Here is a 17,131-nt window from a genome sequence, read left to right on the forward strand (position 1 = left end):
GAAGATACTCTAATTTCTTAGAGTATCTTGCTTTTCTAAGCTTCTGTCTTTTGCTGATAAAACTGTTTTGTTACTCTTTCAGGTGCTTTTGAGAGGTTAATTCTGCATCATTTTTCATGCTGTTTATTCAAAGTTATGTCTTTTGGTCAATAAACCAAGTAGAATTATGGGGCTGGGGAATACATACAAATGGAAATATTCTAAGTAAAGGACTAATATTTAATCACTGAAGATCAAGGTAACAGGTCCCAATTAGGCAAGAGAACATGACAGTGGTCCTGAGGACAACTGGTTACAAGGGGTAGGAAGTAGCTGGCATGCTCCGGTATGGAATAAAAGGTACTTATTAATACTAGAAACAAGCTTTTGGATAGCAATGTGGAGTCAACAAAATAGAAGTTCCTCTTTTATAAAGAAATAACCAGAATGTAGATTAGGGAAGAAAAGAAAAAGGAAACTAATACTGTGTAGAAGAAAAAGCACTAGTTGTTTTACAGAAAATAGTATCACCTCTATTTTACATGCAGTTTAAATAACTTCCCAAAATCACATTCTATTAAATAAATGGCAAAAAAAAAAAAATGATTCACTAAGATCAGAAATGACAGAATCAAATATAGATGTAACACGGATATGTCTAAGAAATTAAATCAGCATGATTAAATAGCCATTTTTTAAAAATAAATAATTATACAGTTGACCCTTGAACAACGTGGTAATTTGGAGTGCCAACACCCACACAGTTCAAAACTCCACATATAACTTTTGACTCCCCCAAAAACTAACTACTAATAGCCAACCACTGACTTTACTAATAACATAAATGTCAATTAACAGATATTTTGTATGTTATATGTATTTTATACTGTAGTCTTACAATACAATAAACTAAAGAAAATGCTATTAAGAAAATCATAAGGAAAAGAAAATACATTTACAGTACTGGGCTATAAAAAAAAATTTTTTTTTAAAAACCAGCGTAAGCACATCCACACAGTTTAAACCTGTTAAGAGTCAACTGTGATCTATTTGTCTAATAAGTTCTATACTAGTAAGTCCAGAACTTTTAACTTAAAATGTGTGTTGGGCATTAACTGGTAATCTATTCTACAGAGAATATTAACATATTAACTGACAGAGGTTATAAGAAAAGAGGACACATCAGGACTGATGAGCATGGATAACAGCTTCTGATTTTGGGGTGCTGTACTACATGTCTAGGGTTCAAAGGTGCTGAAAAGTCCACAAATGATTTTCATGAAATGAAAACTTCTCTACAATAAGGAATGAGGAACATTAAAATATAAACTCCATTAAGACAGGATTTGTGTTGGTTTTGTTCACTACTACATTCCAAATGCTCAAACTAGTGTCTGCTTTATAGTAGGCACACAATAAATATTTGCTGAATGAATCGGAGATCCCAAACGTTAAATGACAAAAAGCCAAAAACGATAATTCACAAAGAATTTTCATTCTTAAGATAGAATCTAAACTGAAATGTACTTGGGTCTTCTGTTCTAAATTGGCCTTTTGGGGGCACCTGGGTGGCTCAGTGACTGAGTGCCTGCCTTTGGTTCAGGTTGTGATCCCGGGGTCCTGGGATGGAGTCCCACATCAGGCTCCTCACAGGGAGCCTCCTTCTCCCTCTGCCTACATCTTTGCCTCTCTCTTTGTATAAAATCTTTAAATAAATGAATAGGCCTGTTAGCATAATCTGTAACTAACATAAATACCTATAGGAGCATTTAGAAATAACACTAAGATTTGATAATCACTATACTAAAATAAATGTAGATACAACTTATCTAATAAATATTTAAGTAAAAATGGAAAAAAAATACATTAAGATCACCTCCTCTTGTTTTCTATATCCAGATAGTACCACTCACTGATTTTTTTGGTGTAGCTGATGGGTTTGTTTTAATTATGGTAAAATACATTTAGCATAGCATTTGTCATTTTTGCCATTTTTAAGTGTATAGTTCACTGGCATTAAATACATTCACACTGCTGTGCAACCATCACCACTTTATCCATCTTCAGAATTTTTCATCATCCCAAACTCAAACTCTATGCCAATTAAATAGTAACTCCCCCAATTCTTCTCTTCCCCAAGCCCTTGGACAATTCTAGGTACCTCATGTAAGTAGAATAATGAAATATTTGGCTTTTTGTGTCTGGCTTGTTTCAGTTCCATTAGTTTCTTTGAGGTTAAGTTCTTTTAATATGAAAAAGATTAGCCCCCTCTGGGGAAACTGTCAGCTATATGGAATCTATTGTTTTCTCATTCTTCATTTACCACTATCATGTACTCAGTGAGTACTACACATTTGATTCATTTTTTTTCTATATAGCTTGTAAGGAATACATGTTTTATATAGCTGTATCGATTACCTATGTTTCTGAAAAAGGCAGCTATAATATTATTTATGCCAAACCCTATTGTGTCCAACAACTCTCAATTCTAAAATTGGTGACTTATTTTACCTAGCACAAAAACAGAATTAAAATATATGAGAATTCTGTTCCATTTCAATGTGTGAGGCATCATAGCAGGCAATGAAGATAGAGCACTGAATGAAACAAGAGCTTTCACAGAGCTAACACACTAGAAAGATAGTCAAAATAAAATTACAAATGTGATGAGTGCAAGGAGGACTAAAGAATGTCACAAGAGCAAGCAGCAAAGGAATTTAACTTCATCTGGGGGCCTAGGGAAATCCCTGACAGGAAGTCTATGTTAAGGCAACAGCTAGGAGGTAAAGAAGAGGGAACCAAACATGGGTGTTGTGGATGTGTGGTTGTGAGTAGGGGTGGGAGATCCTGCTGCTCACCCCAGACAGAGGAAACCACGAGAAGGCATGGGATGAATTCAAAAAGAAAAAGACTGGCACATCTGAGGAACCAAAAGAAGTTGAAAATGACAGGAATATAGAGGGTTGAGGCAGAACAGCACTGAAAAAGCAAGGGACCAGACTACAGAGAACGCTGTAAACTACATGAAGCATTCTGAAGATGATGAAAGCCTACAAAAGGTTTTGGGCAGGCAGGTGACAGGATCAGATATGTGTTTTGAAAAGATTACTCCAACTGCAAACTGAAAATGTTGAAAGAAGGCAAGAATGAAACCAGGGAAATTGCTTAGTACTAGGAAATCCTACCAGTTTTTACACGGTGGTCTAAACTAGACTTAGCAATGTGTGTGAAAGAAACTGGGTAAGTTTCAGAGATATGTGAGATGTAAAATCAGATGGACTAAGTTACTGACTGTCTGGAATATGGAAGAAGGAAACAACAAGGATGAGTCCTTTCTTAATTACTGGTAAGAGTAATTAACTAACTGGGTGATAGGTCTACTTTCAAAAACAGGAAGGAATTATGGCAGATGACATTCTGTCTGGAGGTAACAATGATGAGTAGTTTCAAACACAGTCCGTTAGATATCCAGCAGACATATAGGTCTGGAACTCAGGAGAAAAATCTTGGGAGTTGTCAAAATACGCTTAACAAAGAGATAAAAATGAACAACTCCAGAGGGGGGAAGTGAAGTGGGGGCGGGGGGATGGGGGAAGGCCCCAAGGAATGCCAACATAAAGGAATAAGCAAAAGGAGGGAGATGTGGCAAAGGAGACCAAACAAACAAACAAACAAAACAACCCAGAAAGGTAGAAGCAAAACCAGAATGATGAGACACTGCAGAGCAAGAGAGAACAGTGTCACAAAATGGAGAAAACAACCAACAACAACATCAAAATACCACTGGGAGATCAAGCAAATGAAAATTCAAAAACAGACTCAAGGTTTGGCAAAAAAGAGGTCATTAGTGACTTCAAGAATGGTTCTGTTGGAATAGTGTGAAACTCACTGCAGTAAAGTAAGTAGGAGGTGGAAAGGAGACAACAAGTACAGACAGCCTTTTTAATAAATTTGGCCATGAAGGGTAAGCAAGAGCATGAAAGAGAAATGGGGAAACAGAGGGTTGTTTTAGGGTATGAAGAATTTAAGATAATATAAATGCTGCAAAAAAAGGAGCTGGTAGGTAGAAGTTAAAAGTAAAAGAAAGAGAGAAGGCAGAAGAATATCAGAAACCACTAGCTTCCTGAGAAGACCATAGATGGGATCCAGAGCACAGAGAGAAGGCTGGACCTCGCCTACGAGGAAGGACACCTCTTCCATTAAAACAAGAGAGAAGGGGCACCTGGGTGGCTCAGTGGTTGAGCATCTGCCTTCGGTTCAGGTCATGATCCCCGGGGCCTGAGATCAAGTCCCACATCGGGCTCCCCACGGGGAGCCTGTTTCTCCCTCTGCCTGTGTCTTTACCTCTCTCTGTGTCTCTCATGAATAAATGAGTAAAATCTTTAAAAAACAAAACAAGACAGAAATCAATGTGTGTGAGTGCAGATACATTCAGAAGACTTGGTGACAGAAGGCTAAGGAAGCAGGAAGAGAGGTTACCTCTTAAGAGTGAAAAATAAGGTCAGGCTCAGAGAAATAGCCTTGAAGAAGAACAGACAGCTGACTAAGTAAACATAAAAGGACTACTGTGTAATGTTTAGGGTCCACTCAGATTTATGACCATCTGCCTGACTGCATGATTTCCTCTTGTGTAACAAGTCACAAAATATAAATGCAAACTACTATGTATGTTTTTATATTAGATAATCTAAATGAAAGGCAACAGTTTAAATGAATATAACAGAACCAATAGAAACTGAAAGCTGCCTAGCTTCTAACAATTTTTCTTTCTAATATTCCCTGCAAACTAAGATAAAATTTTCTGACATAAATATGGGATGTAGGCTGAAAGATTTATGCAGAGGCAACAAAACAAACTGCAGAAATAAACATAAATATATTTAACATTCCATTCCATTGGAAAGACTCTTTGAATATTAATTTAATTTATAAATTTGGTATGAGTAAATATTTTAAAATCTAGTTTCTAAGAAATAAAGAATAAGCACTATAAGAAGTAAACTGTAGAGGTATCTGGCTGGCCCAATCAATACAGCTTGTGACTCCTGATCTCAGGGTTTTGAGTTCAAGCTCCATGTTGGGCATACAGATTATTTTAAAAATAAAATCTTTAAAGAAAAAAAAAACTACGTTCTCATTCACCTATCCTTTCTACACATCCACCTGAATACAAGTGGACTTTTCAAGGTCATGGTGATAATCCTGTTATATCACCTCACCTGAGCTTTGAGGTGTCTGGAAAAGAGGTTTACTGGCTCCCGGGCTATGATATTTTTACCTCATTCCTTCCAGAATCCTCAAAATATTATAATTATTATAAACTAAAGCAATTAAAAATACTTTCAAGCACAATTTACAACCAATTCACATGTAAACTAAAACCAGATTGGCACCACCATTCTCATCTATAATTCTAAGACTAACTCCTGCTGTTTTTGTATATTTTCCTTCTGCATGTAGTAACTTATGAGTAAGTGTGTACATGTGTAAAAAGCAAAATCTGGATGATGCTACATGGTTTTAAACTGCAGCTTTTTGTTTAATATTTATTATATGTCTGTCACCCAGTATTTTTCAAAAACATAAAAATAATTACTATGAGTTTCTTTTGGGTGAAAAGTTAGGGAAAAATATATTTAAAAAAACAATTACCAATTAGACAAAACAACTGTCTTCCTCCTACAGATATCCCCAATAATTGTTGCCATTTTCAATTCAACTAGAAGCAGCTAGAAAACAACTTACACTCCACTCTCACAACAGTCTTCATATTTAACAGATTCATACATAAAGAAGGAGAAATACTATATTTTTTACTTGGATATTTTTTAACTGCAGGAAGCTGTCAAACACCGTATTCTGACTTAACAGTAAAGAGACTTAAATTACATATTTCTCATTTTTACTACTTTGACCAACTAGACACATATATTCCTTCATTTAGATACTCTAAGAATGCCATAAGAATGCCATTTGAGGTTAAAAGTTTTAATTAAAATAACAGAAACTAGTTTGGAAACAAAAAACATAAGTGATATCCTAACATATATTACAGAAGGAGAAGGAAAAAAAAAGTGAAATTCTTCTAAAAATAAACTGTGACCACATTTTGTTTTTAACTATGGAAATTTTTCTAAAGGCAGAAAACTGTTGAGATTTCCAAAGTTAAAATGACTCAAAAGTATATATTCACTTCCAATAACCTGAATACTAGTAACAAAATACTACCCAATTTCTCTAAAATTATTTTCAGTAAGAAAACCCAAAGAGACGATTTAAAACAAAATCCCAACAGAATGTATGAGGTTTTCATATACTGAGTGTCTACCACTTGTATGACCTATGCCAGATGCTGAGGATACACAGAGAAAAATGAAACTGTTCCTGTACCCAAAAAGTGAGTATATATGGGGCTCCTTAAGTAGCTTCCTCCACCAGGCTGACTTCCCATGGCTGAAGCAGGCTGAGGAGCAGCACTACCTCTCAAACAGACAAGGGAGAAAGCAAAGGGCAAGCTTTATTAAAGTGAAACGAGAAAGTCCAACACCACAAATACATTTCCACTGTTCCGGATCCTCCTAGGTAAACAATATCATATGTACCCAAGACAAAACTAAAATAATGATAACTGAGAGTATCTTTACCTATTAGGGCCTATTCAGTAAAAAAGGCAGGATACTAGTATTTCTGATTGACAAATGCTTAAGTTTGAATTATATGTGCATTTAGAAAAGGAGAAAAAAGGCAGGCTAAAATCAGAAGACACTTGATATTTTTTTAAGAACAGATGACACTAATTCAAACCTGTAAGTCTACATTCAGCAATTTGGTATTAAATAACATTTTATATAAATAATATACATCAGCTTATCAACATATGAAAACACACACAATCATATGTTCACTGAGCTATAAAAAATAATTTGGTAAACAGTTACTTGGAACCATTTAAATACAGAAAAATCAAATCTGAGCCTATTATTTTCAAAATTGTTCCTATAGCACATAATTTATGATTCCATTATCACATATTTTATATGTATATATTCATGAGAAAAAAGAAAGTCAAAGGTCCCATAATCAACATGTCAACAGTAGTTTTTTTTCCTCTGGGTGGCAGTATTAGAGGAAATTTTTATTTCCTTCCTTTTGCTGATCTGTGTTTTCTAATTTTTTCCATAATAAGCAAGTATTAATTGTATATACAATGTTGGATAACAGCCTCCAGGTTCTTAGCTTCACTTAAAAAAATGGACAAAATTAGATATCCTATTTTCTATTATCAACATACTTACATAATATGGTTCTGCCTCCCTTTCAGTTATCTCATCCTGATACAGGGTGAAGCAAGTTGGAATTCGTCCAAACCACACATCTCGAAGCACATCTTTGTCATCTGTCATTCTTCCAGTGGTTAAAGCAGTACATATAGGCTAAATTCTTTTTTCATCCAAAGCCAAACTGAAAATAAAATGAAGAGCATTAGTCAGATTCTTATAAGGATAAATGAATATGTTCTAAAACAAAGATTATAGAAAAAAATGAATGCCATAAAGATTACTGACTTCAAAAAATTGTGATCAGCATTCTTTAAATGAATGTAAAATCAGTACGAATTTTAAATGCAGAGATATTATTTAAAAGGATCATAGAAGTAAATAATTCAAAATTACGTGTGCTAACTCATGCAACTAATGAACCACAGCCAAAGTGAAGCTATACTTGTTTCATTCTCTCAAGCCCCAGGAGAGTCTATAGCTCATCTAAAGTGAAGTCTTTCTTTACCCTTATAGCCCTTATACCCCAACTCCAAACTCTCATCCCTACAATTATCCCTGCCCTACCTAATATAGTCAATCTCTACTACTCTCCATCCAGATAGTTTGCTCCTGCTGGAAAAAACAACAACCACAACAAAACTCCCTCATCCTGGTAAGAAATCTTTGTATAGATCTATTTCCACTCTAAATTTTACCCTGTCCATGGTTTGAATCCACCAATATTTCCAGTCTTACTTACTATATTTCTTATAACTGGCAATTTAAATACCTTGCTCTCTGTCCTACCATCTCCCTGACTAATACGCTCATTCTCACCTGTTCAAATCCTACCCACTCTGCAAACCCGGCTCCCGATCCTCTGCCACAATGAGTAGTAGTAAATGTTTCTACTCTGAACTTAAAATATTCCCTATACCACAAAGATAGCAGTAAATCTGCAAACTGAAATATTTGGGGGATGACAGAAGAATACGACTTTTGACCTCTGTAAAATCCAAGTGTCTTTCAGCACTAATATTCCACAACTGGGTAACAACACAGTATACAGTATCAGTAAATGTAGAAATAAACAATGTCGGTACCTGGATACTGAGATTCAATATCCTTCTACTCATATTTATTTTTATATATCCATCTTTCATAAACCAGCATATCCTATGGAAACATTTGAAATAACTGTATCAGTTTAGTTAAATACCAATTGCTAACACTGAATTATTCAAAGAGCTTTTTCTCTCTTTTCTTATCCACTAACCAATGCCAAGTGCATCAATACTACTATAAATTAATTAAAGAGAACGACTCAAGGAGAGTTCTAAATTTTGTATCATTATACTTAAGTGCACCTTAGAGGTCAACTGGATGCAATGTTATCTACACGGAAATAAACTGAAAGAGGTGAAAAAAAATCTGTCCAATTTTTTAGTATCAATGTAACAGTCAAACCAGGAACCAGGATAAACTTTATAAGACCACTAAAGTAACAGTGAAACCAGGATAACAGCTCTGGTCACTGAGTTACTGAACTGAGTCTAGTGCTCTTTCCAACAAATTACAGTGTTTTAATTTTTATTGAAGCATATCCATAAAAGTCACCATTTTAAGCGAACGATACAAGCATTCACACTTCATATATAATTCCACCCTGATATGCTTCCAATTCAAACACAGTGAGTTTCTCTGCAGAGAATTCCCAAGTTTACTATCACACAAAAGTAACTCACTGAAAATAGAAAAGATCTCACTACTTCCTGATTATATTAATATTTTGATCATTATGAATAAATTTACTGATGACAGGAAATAATGAAATTTAAGTTATAGCAAATAAAACTCTCAAGTTGACTCTAGAGACGCCTGGGTGGCTAAGCAGTTGAGCGTCTGCCTTTGGCTCAGGGTGTGATCCTGGAGTTCCGAGATGGAGTTCCCATATCGGGGTCCCTGCATGGAGCCTGCTTCTCCCTGTCTCTCTGCCTCTGTCTCTGTCTCTGTCTCTCTCTCTCTCACTGTGTCTCATGAATAAATAAAATCTTAAAAAAAAAGGTTGAATCTAATACAAAGCTGGTAAGCAGTAGTTTATGTAAAACTATGACACACCCAATTAACCATTAGCTACAAAGATTCCTCTCACTCACACAAGAAAAAAACTTGAGGCAAAGGGCTACTTTCCTAAGAGATTTTAAGTACAATTTTAAAGTTGAAAGTCACTATCAGTATTGTCACATTGGATAATTTTTCTGCCTCAGAAAAAAATAGAAAATATAATTTAAAAGAAAATTAAAAATTAAAGTGGGTATGGCCACCGAAGTAAAGTCCATTTCTACCAGATCTTCCCTTCTCTCCAACCACTGTCCTCTCCAGAAGGAATAATAATCCGATTTGTCAAATTCCAACACACGCCTTTTTTATTAATACGTAGGGGTCACCATAAATAAAAATATCAAATATTGATATTGGCTCCCTTCTCTCCCCGCTACTCTACCAGATGACAACACTTGACCACCCTGTTATTTCTTTCCATGGCATTTTCTTCTGCTTCTTCCTTTCATGTGTCAGGAACAGTAAAAAGAAAGGACTAATGGCTCCCTTTTCTCTTTATTTCTGGGAGTCTCTCCCCAACAGAGATAGAAGCATGGACCTATCTCTTACTGGCTTTACACCTAAAATCCCACTGCAGAACTTTGACAACCTGGGCTGGAATATAAGACTTTACCAAAGTTCTGACATAGGATTTTAGGCACAAAACCGGTGACAGTACCTTATTTCCCATATGCCATTGTTTCTTATGTATATATGCCTTGCAGGACCTCAAGGGAAGAACTGACTGAGCCAAGGAAGCTGAAGGTGTAATGTGGCAGTCGATATAAATTTTACGAAACAAGAGAAACTTCTAAACAGATTTATGAAAACTTCAAACACAGCTACTAACTGCGTCAAAAATACACAGATCCAAATTTATAACAACGTAAAATGTTAGTCATTCAATATTCATCTGAATATGAATAAATATTCATCTACAATGAATTATGTAAGAAAGCATGCAAATACACTCAACTAAAAAATGTGTCAGAAAACTAAAAAATGTGTCAAAAAACTAGTTGATACATGGATAAAACTAAAGGATGTGAGTATTCCATCAACTTTTTTTAAAACAGAGGCAGGAAAACAAAGGTGATGGTAGTGACCATAACAATCATAACTTTTTAAAAACCTCAAGCATTGTCCAGAGGATATTATCTCCTAATCTACTAAATATACCATAAACTTTCATATCTTCTCCATGGCTCTGCTAATGATGGTGGTTCCTTACCCTAAAGTAGCCTTCCCTAGCTTGTCTTCTGACTTAAACATCTTTCAAGACCCAGCTGAAGATAGCCTTTCTTTTATGCGTAACTCAGGTAAAATCTTTCTTTTCTCACTGCACTTTTACTTTTCCTCTACTACAACACTCTATAAGCTTACAGTAAAGATTGTTTATCTCTGATTTCCGATCTCATGTTCTTTTGCATCTTTTTTTAAGATTTATTTATTTATTCATGAGAGACAGAGAGAGAGAGAGAGAGAGAGAGAGAGAGAGAGGCAGGCAGAGACACAGGCAGAGGGAGAAGCAGGCTCCATGCAGGGAGCCCGACATGGGACTAGATCCCGGGTCTCCAGGATCAGGCCCTTGGGCTGAAGGCGGTTGTAAACCGCTGAGCCACCCGGGGTGCCCTGATCTCATGTTCTTTTGTTTGTCATACTGGTTGCCAACATCCCTTCCAACTCCAACATGTCCATGGTTATAATTAAATGCTATTTTATAAAAGCTTTCAGAAGAAAGAAAATATTAATATGTTCTATAGTGTTCAGGGAAGAATTTAAAAGATATGGCACTTGAGGAAGTGTAGAATATAGAAGAATGAGTATATTCAGAATGAGTAGAATATTCTATAAGTAAAATAATGGAGTAAAGACAACAAGTATTCCAAGCAGGGCAAAGCAGCATCAACAAAGGCAGAAAGTCTGTAGGAGCAATGTACATGCCAATTTTTTAAGAAACTCTAAGTTGAAGGAGTAGTAGCTAATGAAAGAGCTGACACTGTGACATTTTAATATCACCTATGATTCTAGGCAAGTCACTTTATTACAATTCCCTTATCTACAAAATTCATCAGGTTGTTCTAGGAAAAAAAAATCAACAGTGTTTGACATGGTACTGGACACATAGTAAGTGCTGAGAAACAAAAGCAATTATTATTTCTTTAATGTCAAATCTGTAAATGTGAAATTAGACTAGGTCATGAAGCACACTAAATAGAAACTGGGTTCTCAATTTCATCCAACAAGCCTACAAAGCCTGTAACATTTTATAACAGATTAAAACTGCTACATAGTAGCAAGTGTACAAGGAGATCCCAAGTCTGAGAGAGGGAAGTAGCCAGGAAGTGATTTCAACACTAAGGCACATAATAATGAGTTGCCTGACCTCGACTGGTAACAGTGGAGAGATGAGAGTCCGATATGAGGTCTTTCCAAGGAAGAATGAATAGAAAGTTAATGAAAAACTGGCTGAGGGATAAGAACAAGGACGATTGGGAAGATTTAAATCCCAACAGTAAACATACAGATAGATAAAGTTAAGGGGTTTTGAAATCCCGTGGGTTTAAACCCAGACTTCCACCTACAAGCAGTGTGTCCTAGTATCCTGACATCTTTGAACTTTGTGTTTGTAAATTTCACAAGGCTGTTGGGTGTTTAGCATCTCGTGACCACTCAATAAATGGCATATGTATTTAATACATGGTTCCTTCATGCCTCCATGGCCTATCTGCTTAAACTCCTCATCTTCTTCTTTTTGGACAATTCTTAATCCTCTTTTAAGAGTCAGCTTAAACTGTTGGTGGGAATGGGAACTGGTACAGCCACTCTGGAAAACTGTGTGGAGGTTCCTCAAAGAGTTAAAAATAGAGCTACCCTAGGACCCAGCAATTGCACTACTGGGGATTTACCCCAAAGATGCAGATGCAGTGAAAAATCGAGACACTTGCACCCCAATGTTTATATCAGCAATGTCCACAATAGCTAAACTGTGGAAGGAGCCTCGGTGTCCATCGACAGATGGATGGATAAAGAAGATGTGATCTATATATATACAATGGAATATTACTCAGCCAGTAGAAAGGATGAATACCCACCATTTGCTTTGATGTGGATGGAACTGGAGGGTATTATGCTGAGTGAAGTAAGTCAATTGAAGAAGGACAAACATACGGTTTTATTCATTCAGGGAATATAAAAAATAGTGAAAGGGATTAAACGGGAAAGGAGAGAAAATAAGTGGGAAATATCAGAGAGGTGATAGAACATGAGAGACTCCTAAATCTGGGAAAGGAACAGGGGTAATAGAAGGGGAGGTGGGCGGCAGGGGGTTGGGGTGACTGGGTGACAGGCACAGAGGGGGACACTTGATGGGATGAGCACTGGGTGTTATGCTATATGTTGGCAAATCAAACCTCAATAAAAAATATACAAAAAAATAATGTAAAAAATAGAATAAAATAAAGTACTATTACTATGAAGACTATTAAAAACAAACAAAAAGAGTCAGTTTAACATCAGTTCCTTGGGAAGCTTTCCACTAAGCAATCTCCCATCTAATTACTTCTACAACAGCATGTTATAACCATGCATTGTGGTTATGTTTATCTTATCTGTCTCTTGCCTGTCACCACATTGAACTCTGAGTTCACTGACAGCAGAAGTAGTCATATTTACTTTGTATCCTCAATATTAGCATAATTAGCACACAGCAGGCTCTGGAATTTTTGTTAAACAATTGGAAAATGTATAAAATATATAAATTGAAAAGTTATACTACCTACTTAAGAAACTTTTCCATCTAAAGTCTTCTCCAAATCAGTATAATCACACTTTAAATTCAGCAAATTTCATTACTTTACAAGAATATTTTCCCCTGTCATATGAACACTACACTTTCATCACCGTGCATCCAATTATTAGAAGGCAATGTTTTGGAAGCATAGAAATCACAACCCATGATGCAGTCTATTGGAAGTAAGCTTCTGGAGGACAGGGCTACTTCCTGATTGCTGCATTCTCTGCAAATTAATTCAAGGCCTGGAACAAAGTAGGTTCCCAGCCAAAGATATTTAGCAAACAGCACAAGGAGTATAATAAAAATATAATGCACAATTAACTAGTCTCTTTCACACTACAAACCATGAAAGGCTAACCTATTATCTGAAATTATTGTGCTGACAAAGTACCCAACTACCTAGAAATTACTTAAAATATCAAATAACTACTAGTAGTAAATTTGAAAACATCTAAAAATAATGTATGCTGGCTGGTCTCTTTTTAAATTGATGTACACTAACCTCAAGAGTAGAACTTTGAGTACTGGCCAGCGTTCCTACATTTCCGGAGTCCATTTATTCTCTCACTGTCCTTGATCACCATTTTGTACCTCCTCTCTCCTCTAATTTTCACATCACCTTACTCACTCTTCCAGCTAATGAACTAGCTTTTTATTTCCTTCAGGTCACTAAGGATCAATGGTTATCAACAGGGGTTTTGATATATAGCCCAGCTCCCCCCAATCCCGGGGGGGAATAGCTCCTAAATCTCTCCAACCTTCTCCAAAGTCGAAGCGCACCAGGACCCAGTCCTTGAACCACGCCTTTGGAGAGCTCTCATGGCTTTAAACATCCTTCATACATTAACAACGCCTACATTTATATCTTCAGCCCAGACTTCTCTTCTGACCTCCAGTTTTACATACACTACGCAACACTGACATTTCATTTGAAAACTTAGGATGTGCAAACAGAAACTGTTTCACACCTTCCCCCCTCATCTCCTATTACTCTATGGTCTTCCCCAAATCACTAAGTGGTAATTATTCTTTAGTTGCTAAAGCCATAAATCTTGGGAGTCATGGGCAGCCCCGGGTGGCTCCACAGTTTAGTGCCACCTTCAGCCTCGGGCATGATCCCGGAGTCCCGAGATCGAGTCCCACGTCGGGCTCCCTGCATGGATCCTGCTTCTCCCTCTGCCTATGTCTCTGCCTCTCTCTCTCTCTGGGTCTGTCATGAATAAATAAATAAAATCTTAATATATATATATAATATATATATATATATATATATTATATATATATATATGGAGTCATCCTCCACACCTCTTCATCTCTATTGCTTTAGCTTAGACACAAGTCCGGAATCTGGCCATGCCTCACTGTCACCACTATTATTACACCGATCCAAGTCACCTTGACTTATAACCTGGATAAATGGCATAGGAAGGGATCTCATTATTTCCGCCCTTGCTACAGACAGCACAGCATCAGAAAGATCCTTCTAAACACAAATCAGATCAGTTTACTCCTTTACTCAAAGCTTACTATCTCATTCAAAGTAAAAACTAAAGCTCTTACAAAGTCCTACAAGGCTGCATATGATCTGACCGCATTGATGATCTACCTCTCCCCCTTTCTGCTCACTCTGTTCCAGCCAAACTAGTTGGTAGGCTCCTGGCTCGGGGACTTTGCGGTACAGGACACACTTCTTTACCACTTTCAGGTCTCTGCTCAAATATTCTCTTTTCTAAAGCCACCACTGCAATTTCCTATGCACGCCACCAACATTCCTCGTTGAAGCCTTTATTCCTTCTCTCTCGCACTTTTCACCACCCGACCTATTTTTAGATTAATTTTTACATTAATGTGTCCTTCTCCCTCCCTCAAAGTGAGCTCCATGAAGGTACGAATGTGTACTGCTTTGTTCACTGGTTACTGTCGCATTTACTATTTGTGCAATGCCTGGCACGTAACAGGCACTCAGTATTTGTTAAACTGATAAAGCAGCCCTACAGTGGAGTATGTAAATCATTCTAAATACTCATGATCATGGGGATCCCTGGGTGGCTCAGCGGTTGAGTGAGTGTCTGCCTTCGGCCCAGGGCGTGATCCTGGAGACCCGGGATAGAGTCCCACGTGGGGCTCCCTGCATGGAGCCGGCTTCTCCCTCTGCCTGTGTCTTTGCCTCTTTTTCTCTCTGGGTCTTTCATGAATAAATAAAATCTTATAAATAAATAGATAGATAGATAGTCATGGTCATATGGTGCCATTCTGCTCATCTCGGTCTTTCATGAATAAATAAAATCTTATAAATAAATAAATAAATAGTCATGGTCATATGGTGCCATTCTGCTCATCCCCACCCCCCTCGTTTTAACCAGCATATCTTGGAAGATCAGGGCGCACGCTCAAATCTAGCATAAAACTCTAAAATTCCCCCCTCAACTACTGTCAACTATTACCCTCGGCCCCACACCTTTACCTGCAGATGCAACAACATTCCATCAACAAACCCATCTGCGGCAACCACAGACCCATTCCGTTCAAGCCCCAGCCCGAAAGGCTCTGAGCCTCTTGATGCGGGTTCTGCAAGGCCTCGGGGGTCCAGCAAGCGGTCCCGAGACCTGCCGGGCCTCCCCCAACCCCCCAGAAAAAATCTAGAACGAAGCCGGTTTGGTTTCCCCTCCGTTCCTCCAGCTGCAGGGAGGATGCTCCGAAGATCGCCCAGGGCAGAAGAGGACGTGAAAGTTCTCGGCCAACAGAAAGAGAAAGGGCTCGGCGGGCGCTGATCAGCGCGACCGCGAAGACGGGGCTTCCTGGACGCCGTCGAGGAGGCAGACGGGGGCTCGCTCGCAGGCACCCGCCGGGCTCGGGCACAGTCCTCACCTGAGCAACTAACTGTTCCGCGGGCGGGCGGAGAGGCACGTCTCGGACCGAACTGCGGAGCCTCCGAGGAGGCGCAGGGCTTCCTACTCGCGAGGAACCGACACCTCTGCCCGGGGCGCGACACCGTCCGGGCGCCCCAAGGTCCCCGGGGCGGGGGCGGGGGGGGGGAGGGGGGCGGCGTCGGGGCAACCCCGCCCCCGCCCCCGCCCCCCCAGCGGCCGCCCGCCCCTCCCTCCCGCCACACCTACCTGGCACCTCCCCAACCCTCCCCTCCGGGCATTGCCCCCGACCCCGCGCACACACACGCGCACACACACACGCGCACACACACACACACACACGCGCGCGCGCGCACACCCTACCAGAAACGCCAGCTCCTTCCCCGGCGCCCCGCACCGCAGCAGACGCCCGGGTCCCGGGCCGAGGCAGGGCGGCGGCGGCGGCGGCGCACGACGCTCTGACACCCGGTCCCGCAGGGGCGCGCGAGCCTGGAGTCCCGAGAGCCCGCGCAGCCGCAGAAGGCAGCGCGGCGCGGAGGCCGGAGCCGAGCCCGGCTGCACTTCCGCCCGCCCGGGATCCTGCCGACACAACCCGCAGCGCCGCGGGGCCTGGGGAGCCCGCGACGCGTCCAGTCACCCTGGGCGCCCGGAGATGACGTCACGGGAGCCCACGTGGCCCGCGCTCCGCCCTCGGCCTTTCCGCCCAACCCGGCGGGCGGGGCGGCCGGAGCCGCGCTGGAGCATGCGCAGACGGAGCGGGGAGCCTGGCTGGCGGGGCGGGCGGCGCGAGTTCGAGCCCCCTGGCCGGTGGATGACGACCCGAACCCCCTTTTGTACGGGAGCTGGCGCCTTTGGCGCGGTCGCTGGTGTTCGAGGCGGCGGTGGGGTGGGGGGGTGGGGGGGGCTAATATAAGTTCTGTAGGAGTAGACAGTTTGAAAAGTACCGAGACGCTGCCCCCGTAGGGCTTGACCGCAGCATCCCTTTCCCGGCTTCCCAGGAGAATGCTAATCCGAGATGTTGATATTCTTTTTTTTTTTTTGATAATGAATTTATTTTTCATTGGTGTTCAATTTGCCAACATACAGAATAACACCCAGCGCTCACCCTCAGTGCCCGCCACCCAGTCACC

The 17,131-nt window shown here is 39.7% G+C and overlaps 1 protein-coding gene across 4 annotated transcripts in view; it reads right to left on the reverse strand.

Annotated features, from left to right (window-relative positions):
- ATG5 (autophagy related 5) overlaps positions 1 to 16,638 on the reverse strand; it is a 126,228-nt gene extending 109,590 nt beyond the window's left edge. For 2 of the 4 annotated variants that reach the window (XM_055330432.1, XM_055330434.1), the window contains exons 1-2: positions 16,365 to 16,638; positions 7,275 to 7,440 (exon numbers count right to left, since the gene is read on the reverse strand). In XM_055330432.1, coding sequence (XP_055186407.1) covers positions 7,275 to 7,382 — 108 coding nt within the window. In that variant the 5' untranslated portion in view covers positions 7,383 to 7,440; positions 16,365 to 16,638. Of the gene's footprint in view, positions 1 to 7,274; positions 7,441 to 16,002; positions 16,102 to 16,364 lie in introns of those variants that run through there. The other 2 variants (XM_055330433.1, XM_055330435.1) reach the window with 2 other exon arrangements.
- Positions 16,639 to 17,131: the final 493 nt, after the last annotated feature.

This window comes from Nyctereutes procyonoides, unplaced genomic scaffold (genome assembly GCF_905146905.1).
Source record: "Nyctereutes procyonoides isolate TBG_1078 unplaced genomic scaffold, NYPRO_anot_genome, whole genome shotgun sequence".
Taxonomy (NCBI): domain Eukaryota; kingdom Metazoa; phylum Chordata; class Mammalia; order Carnivora; family Canidae; genus Nyctereutes; species Nyctereutes procyonoides.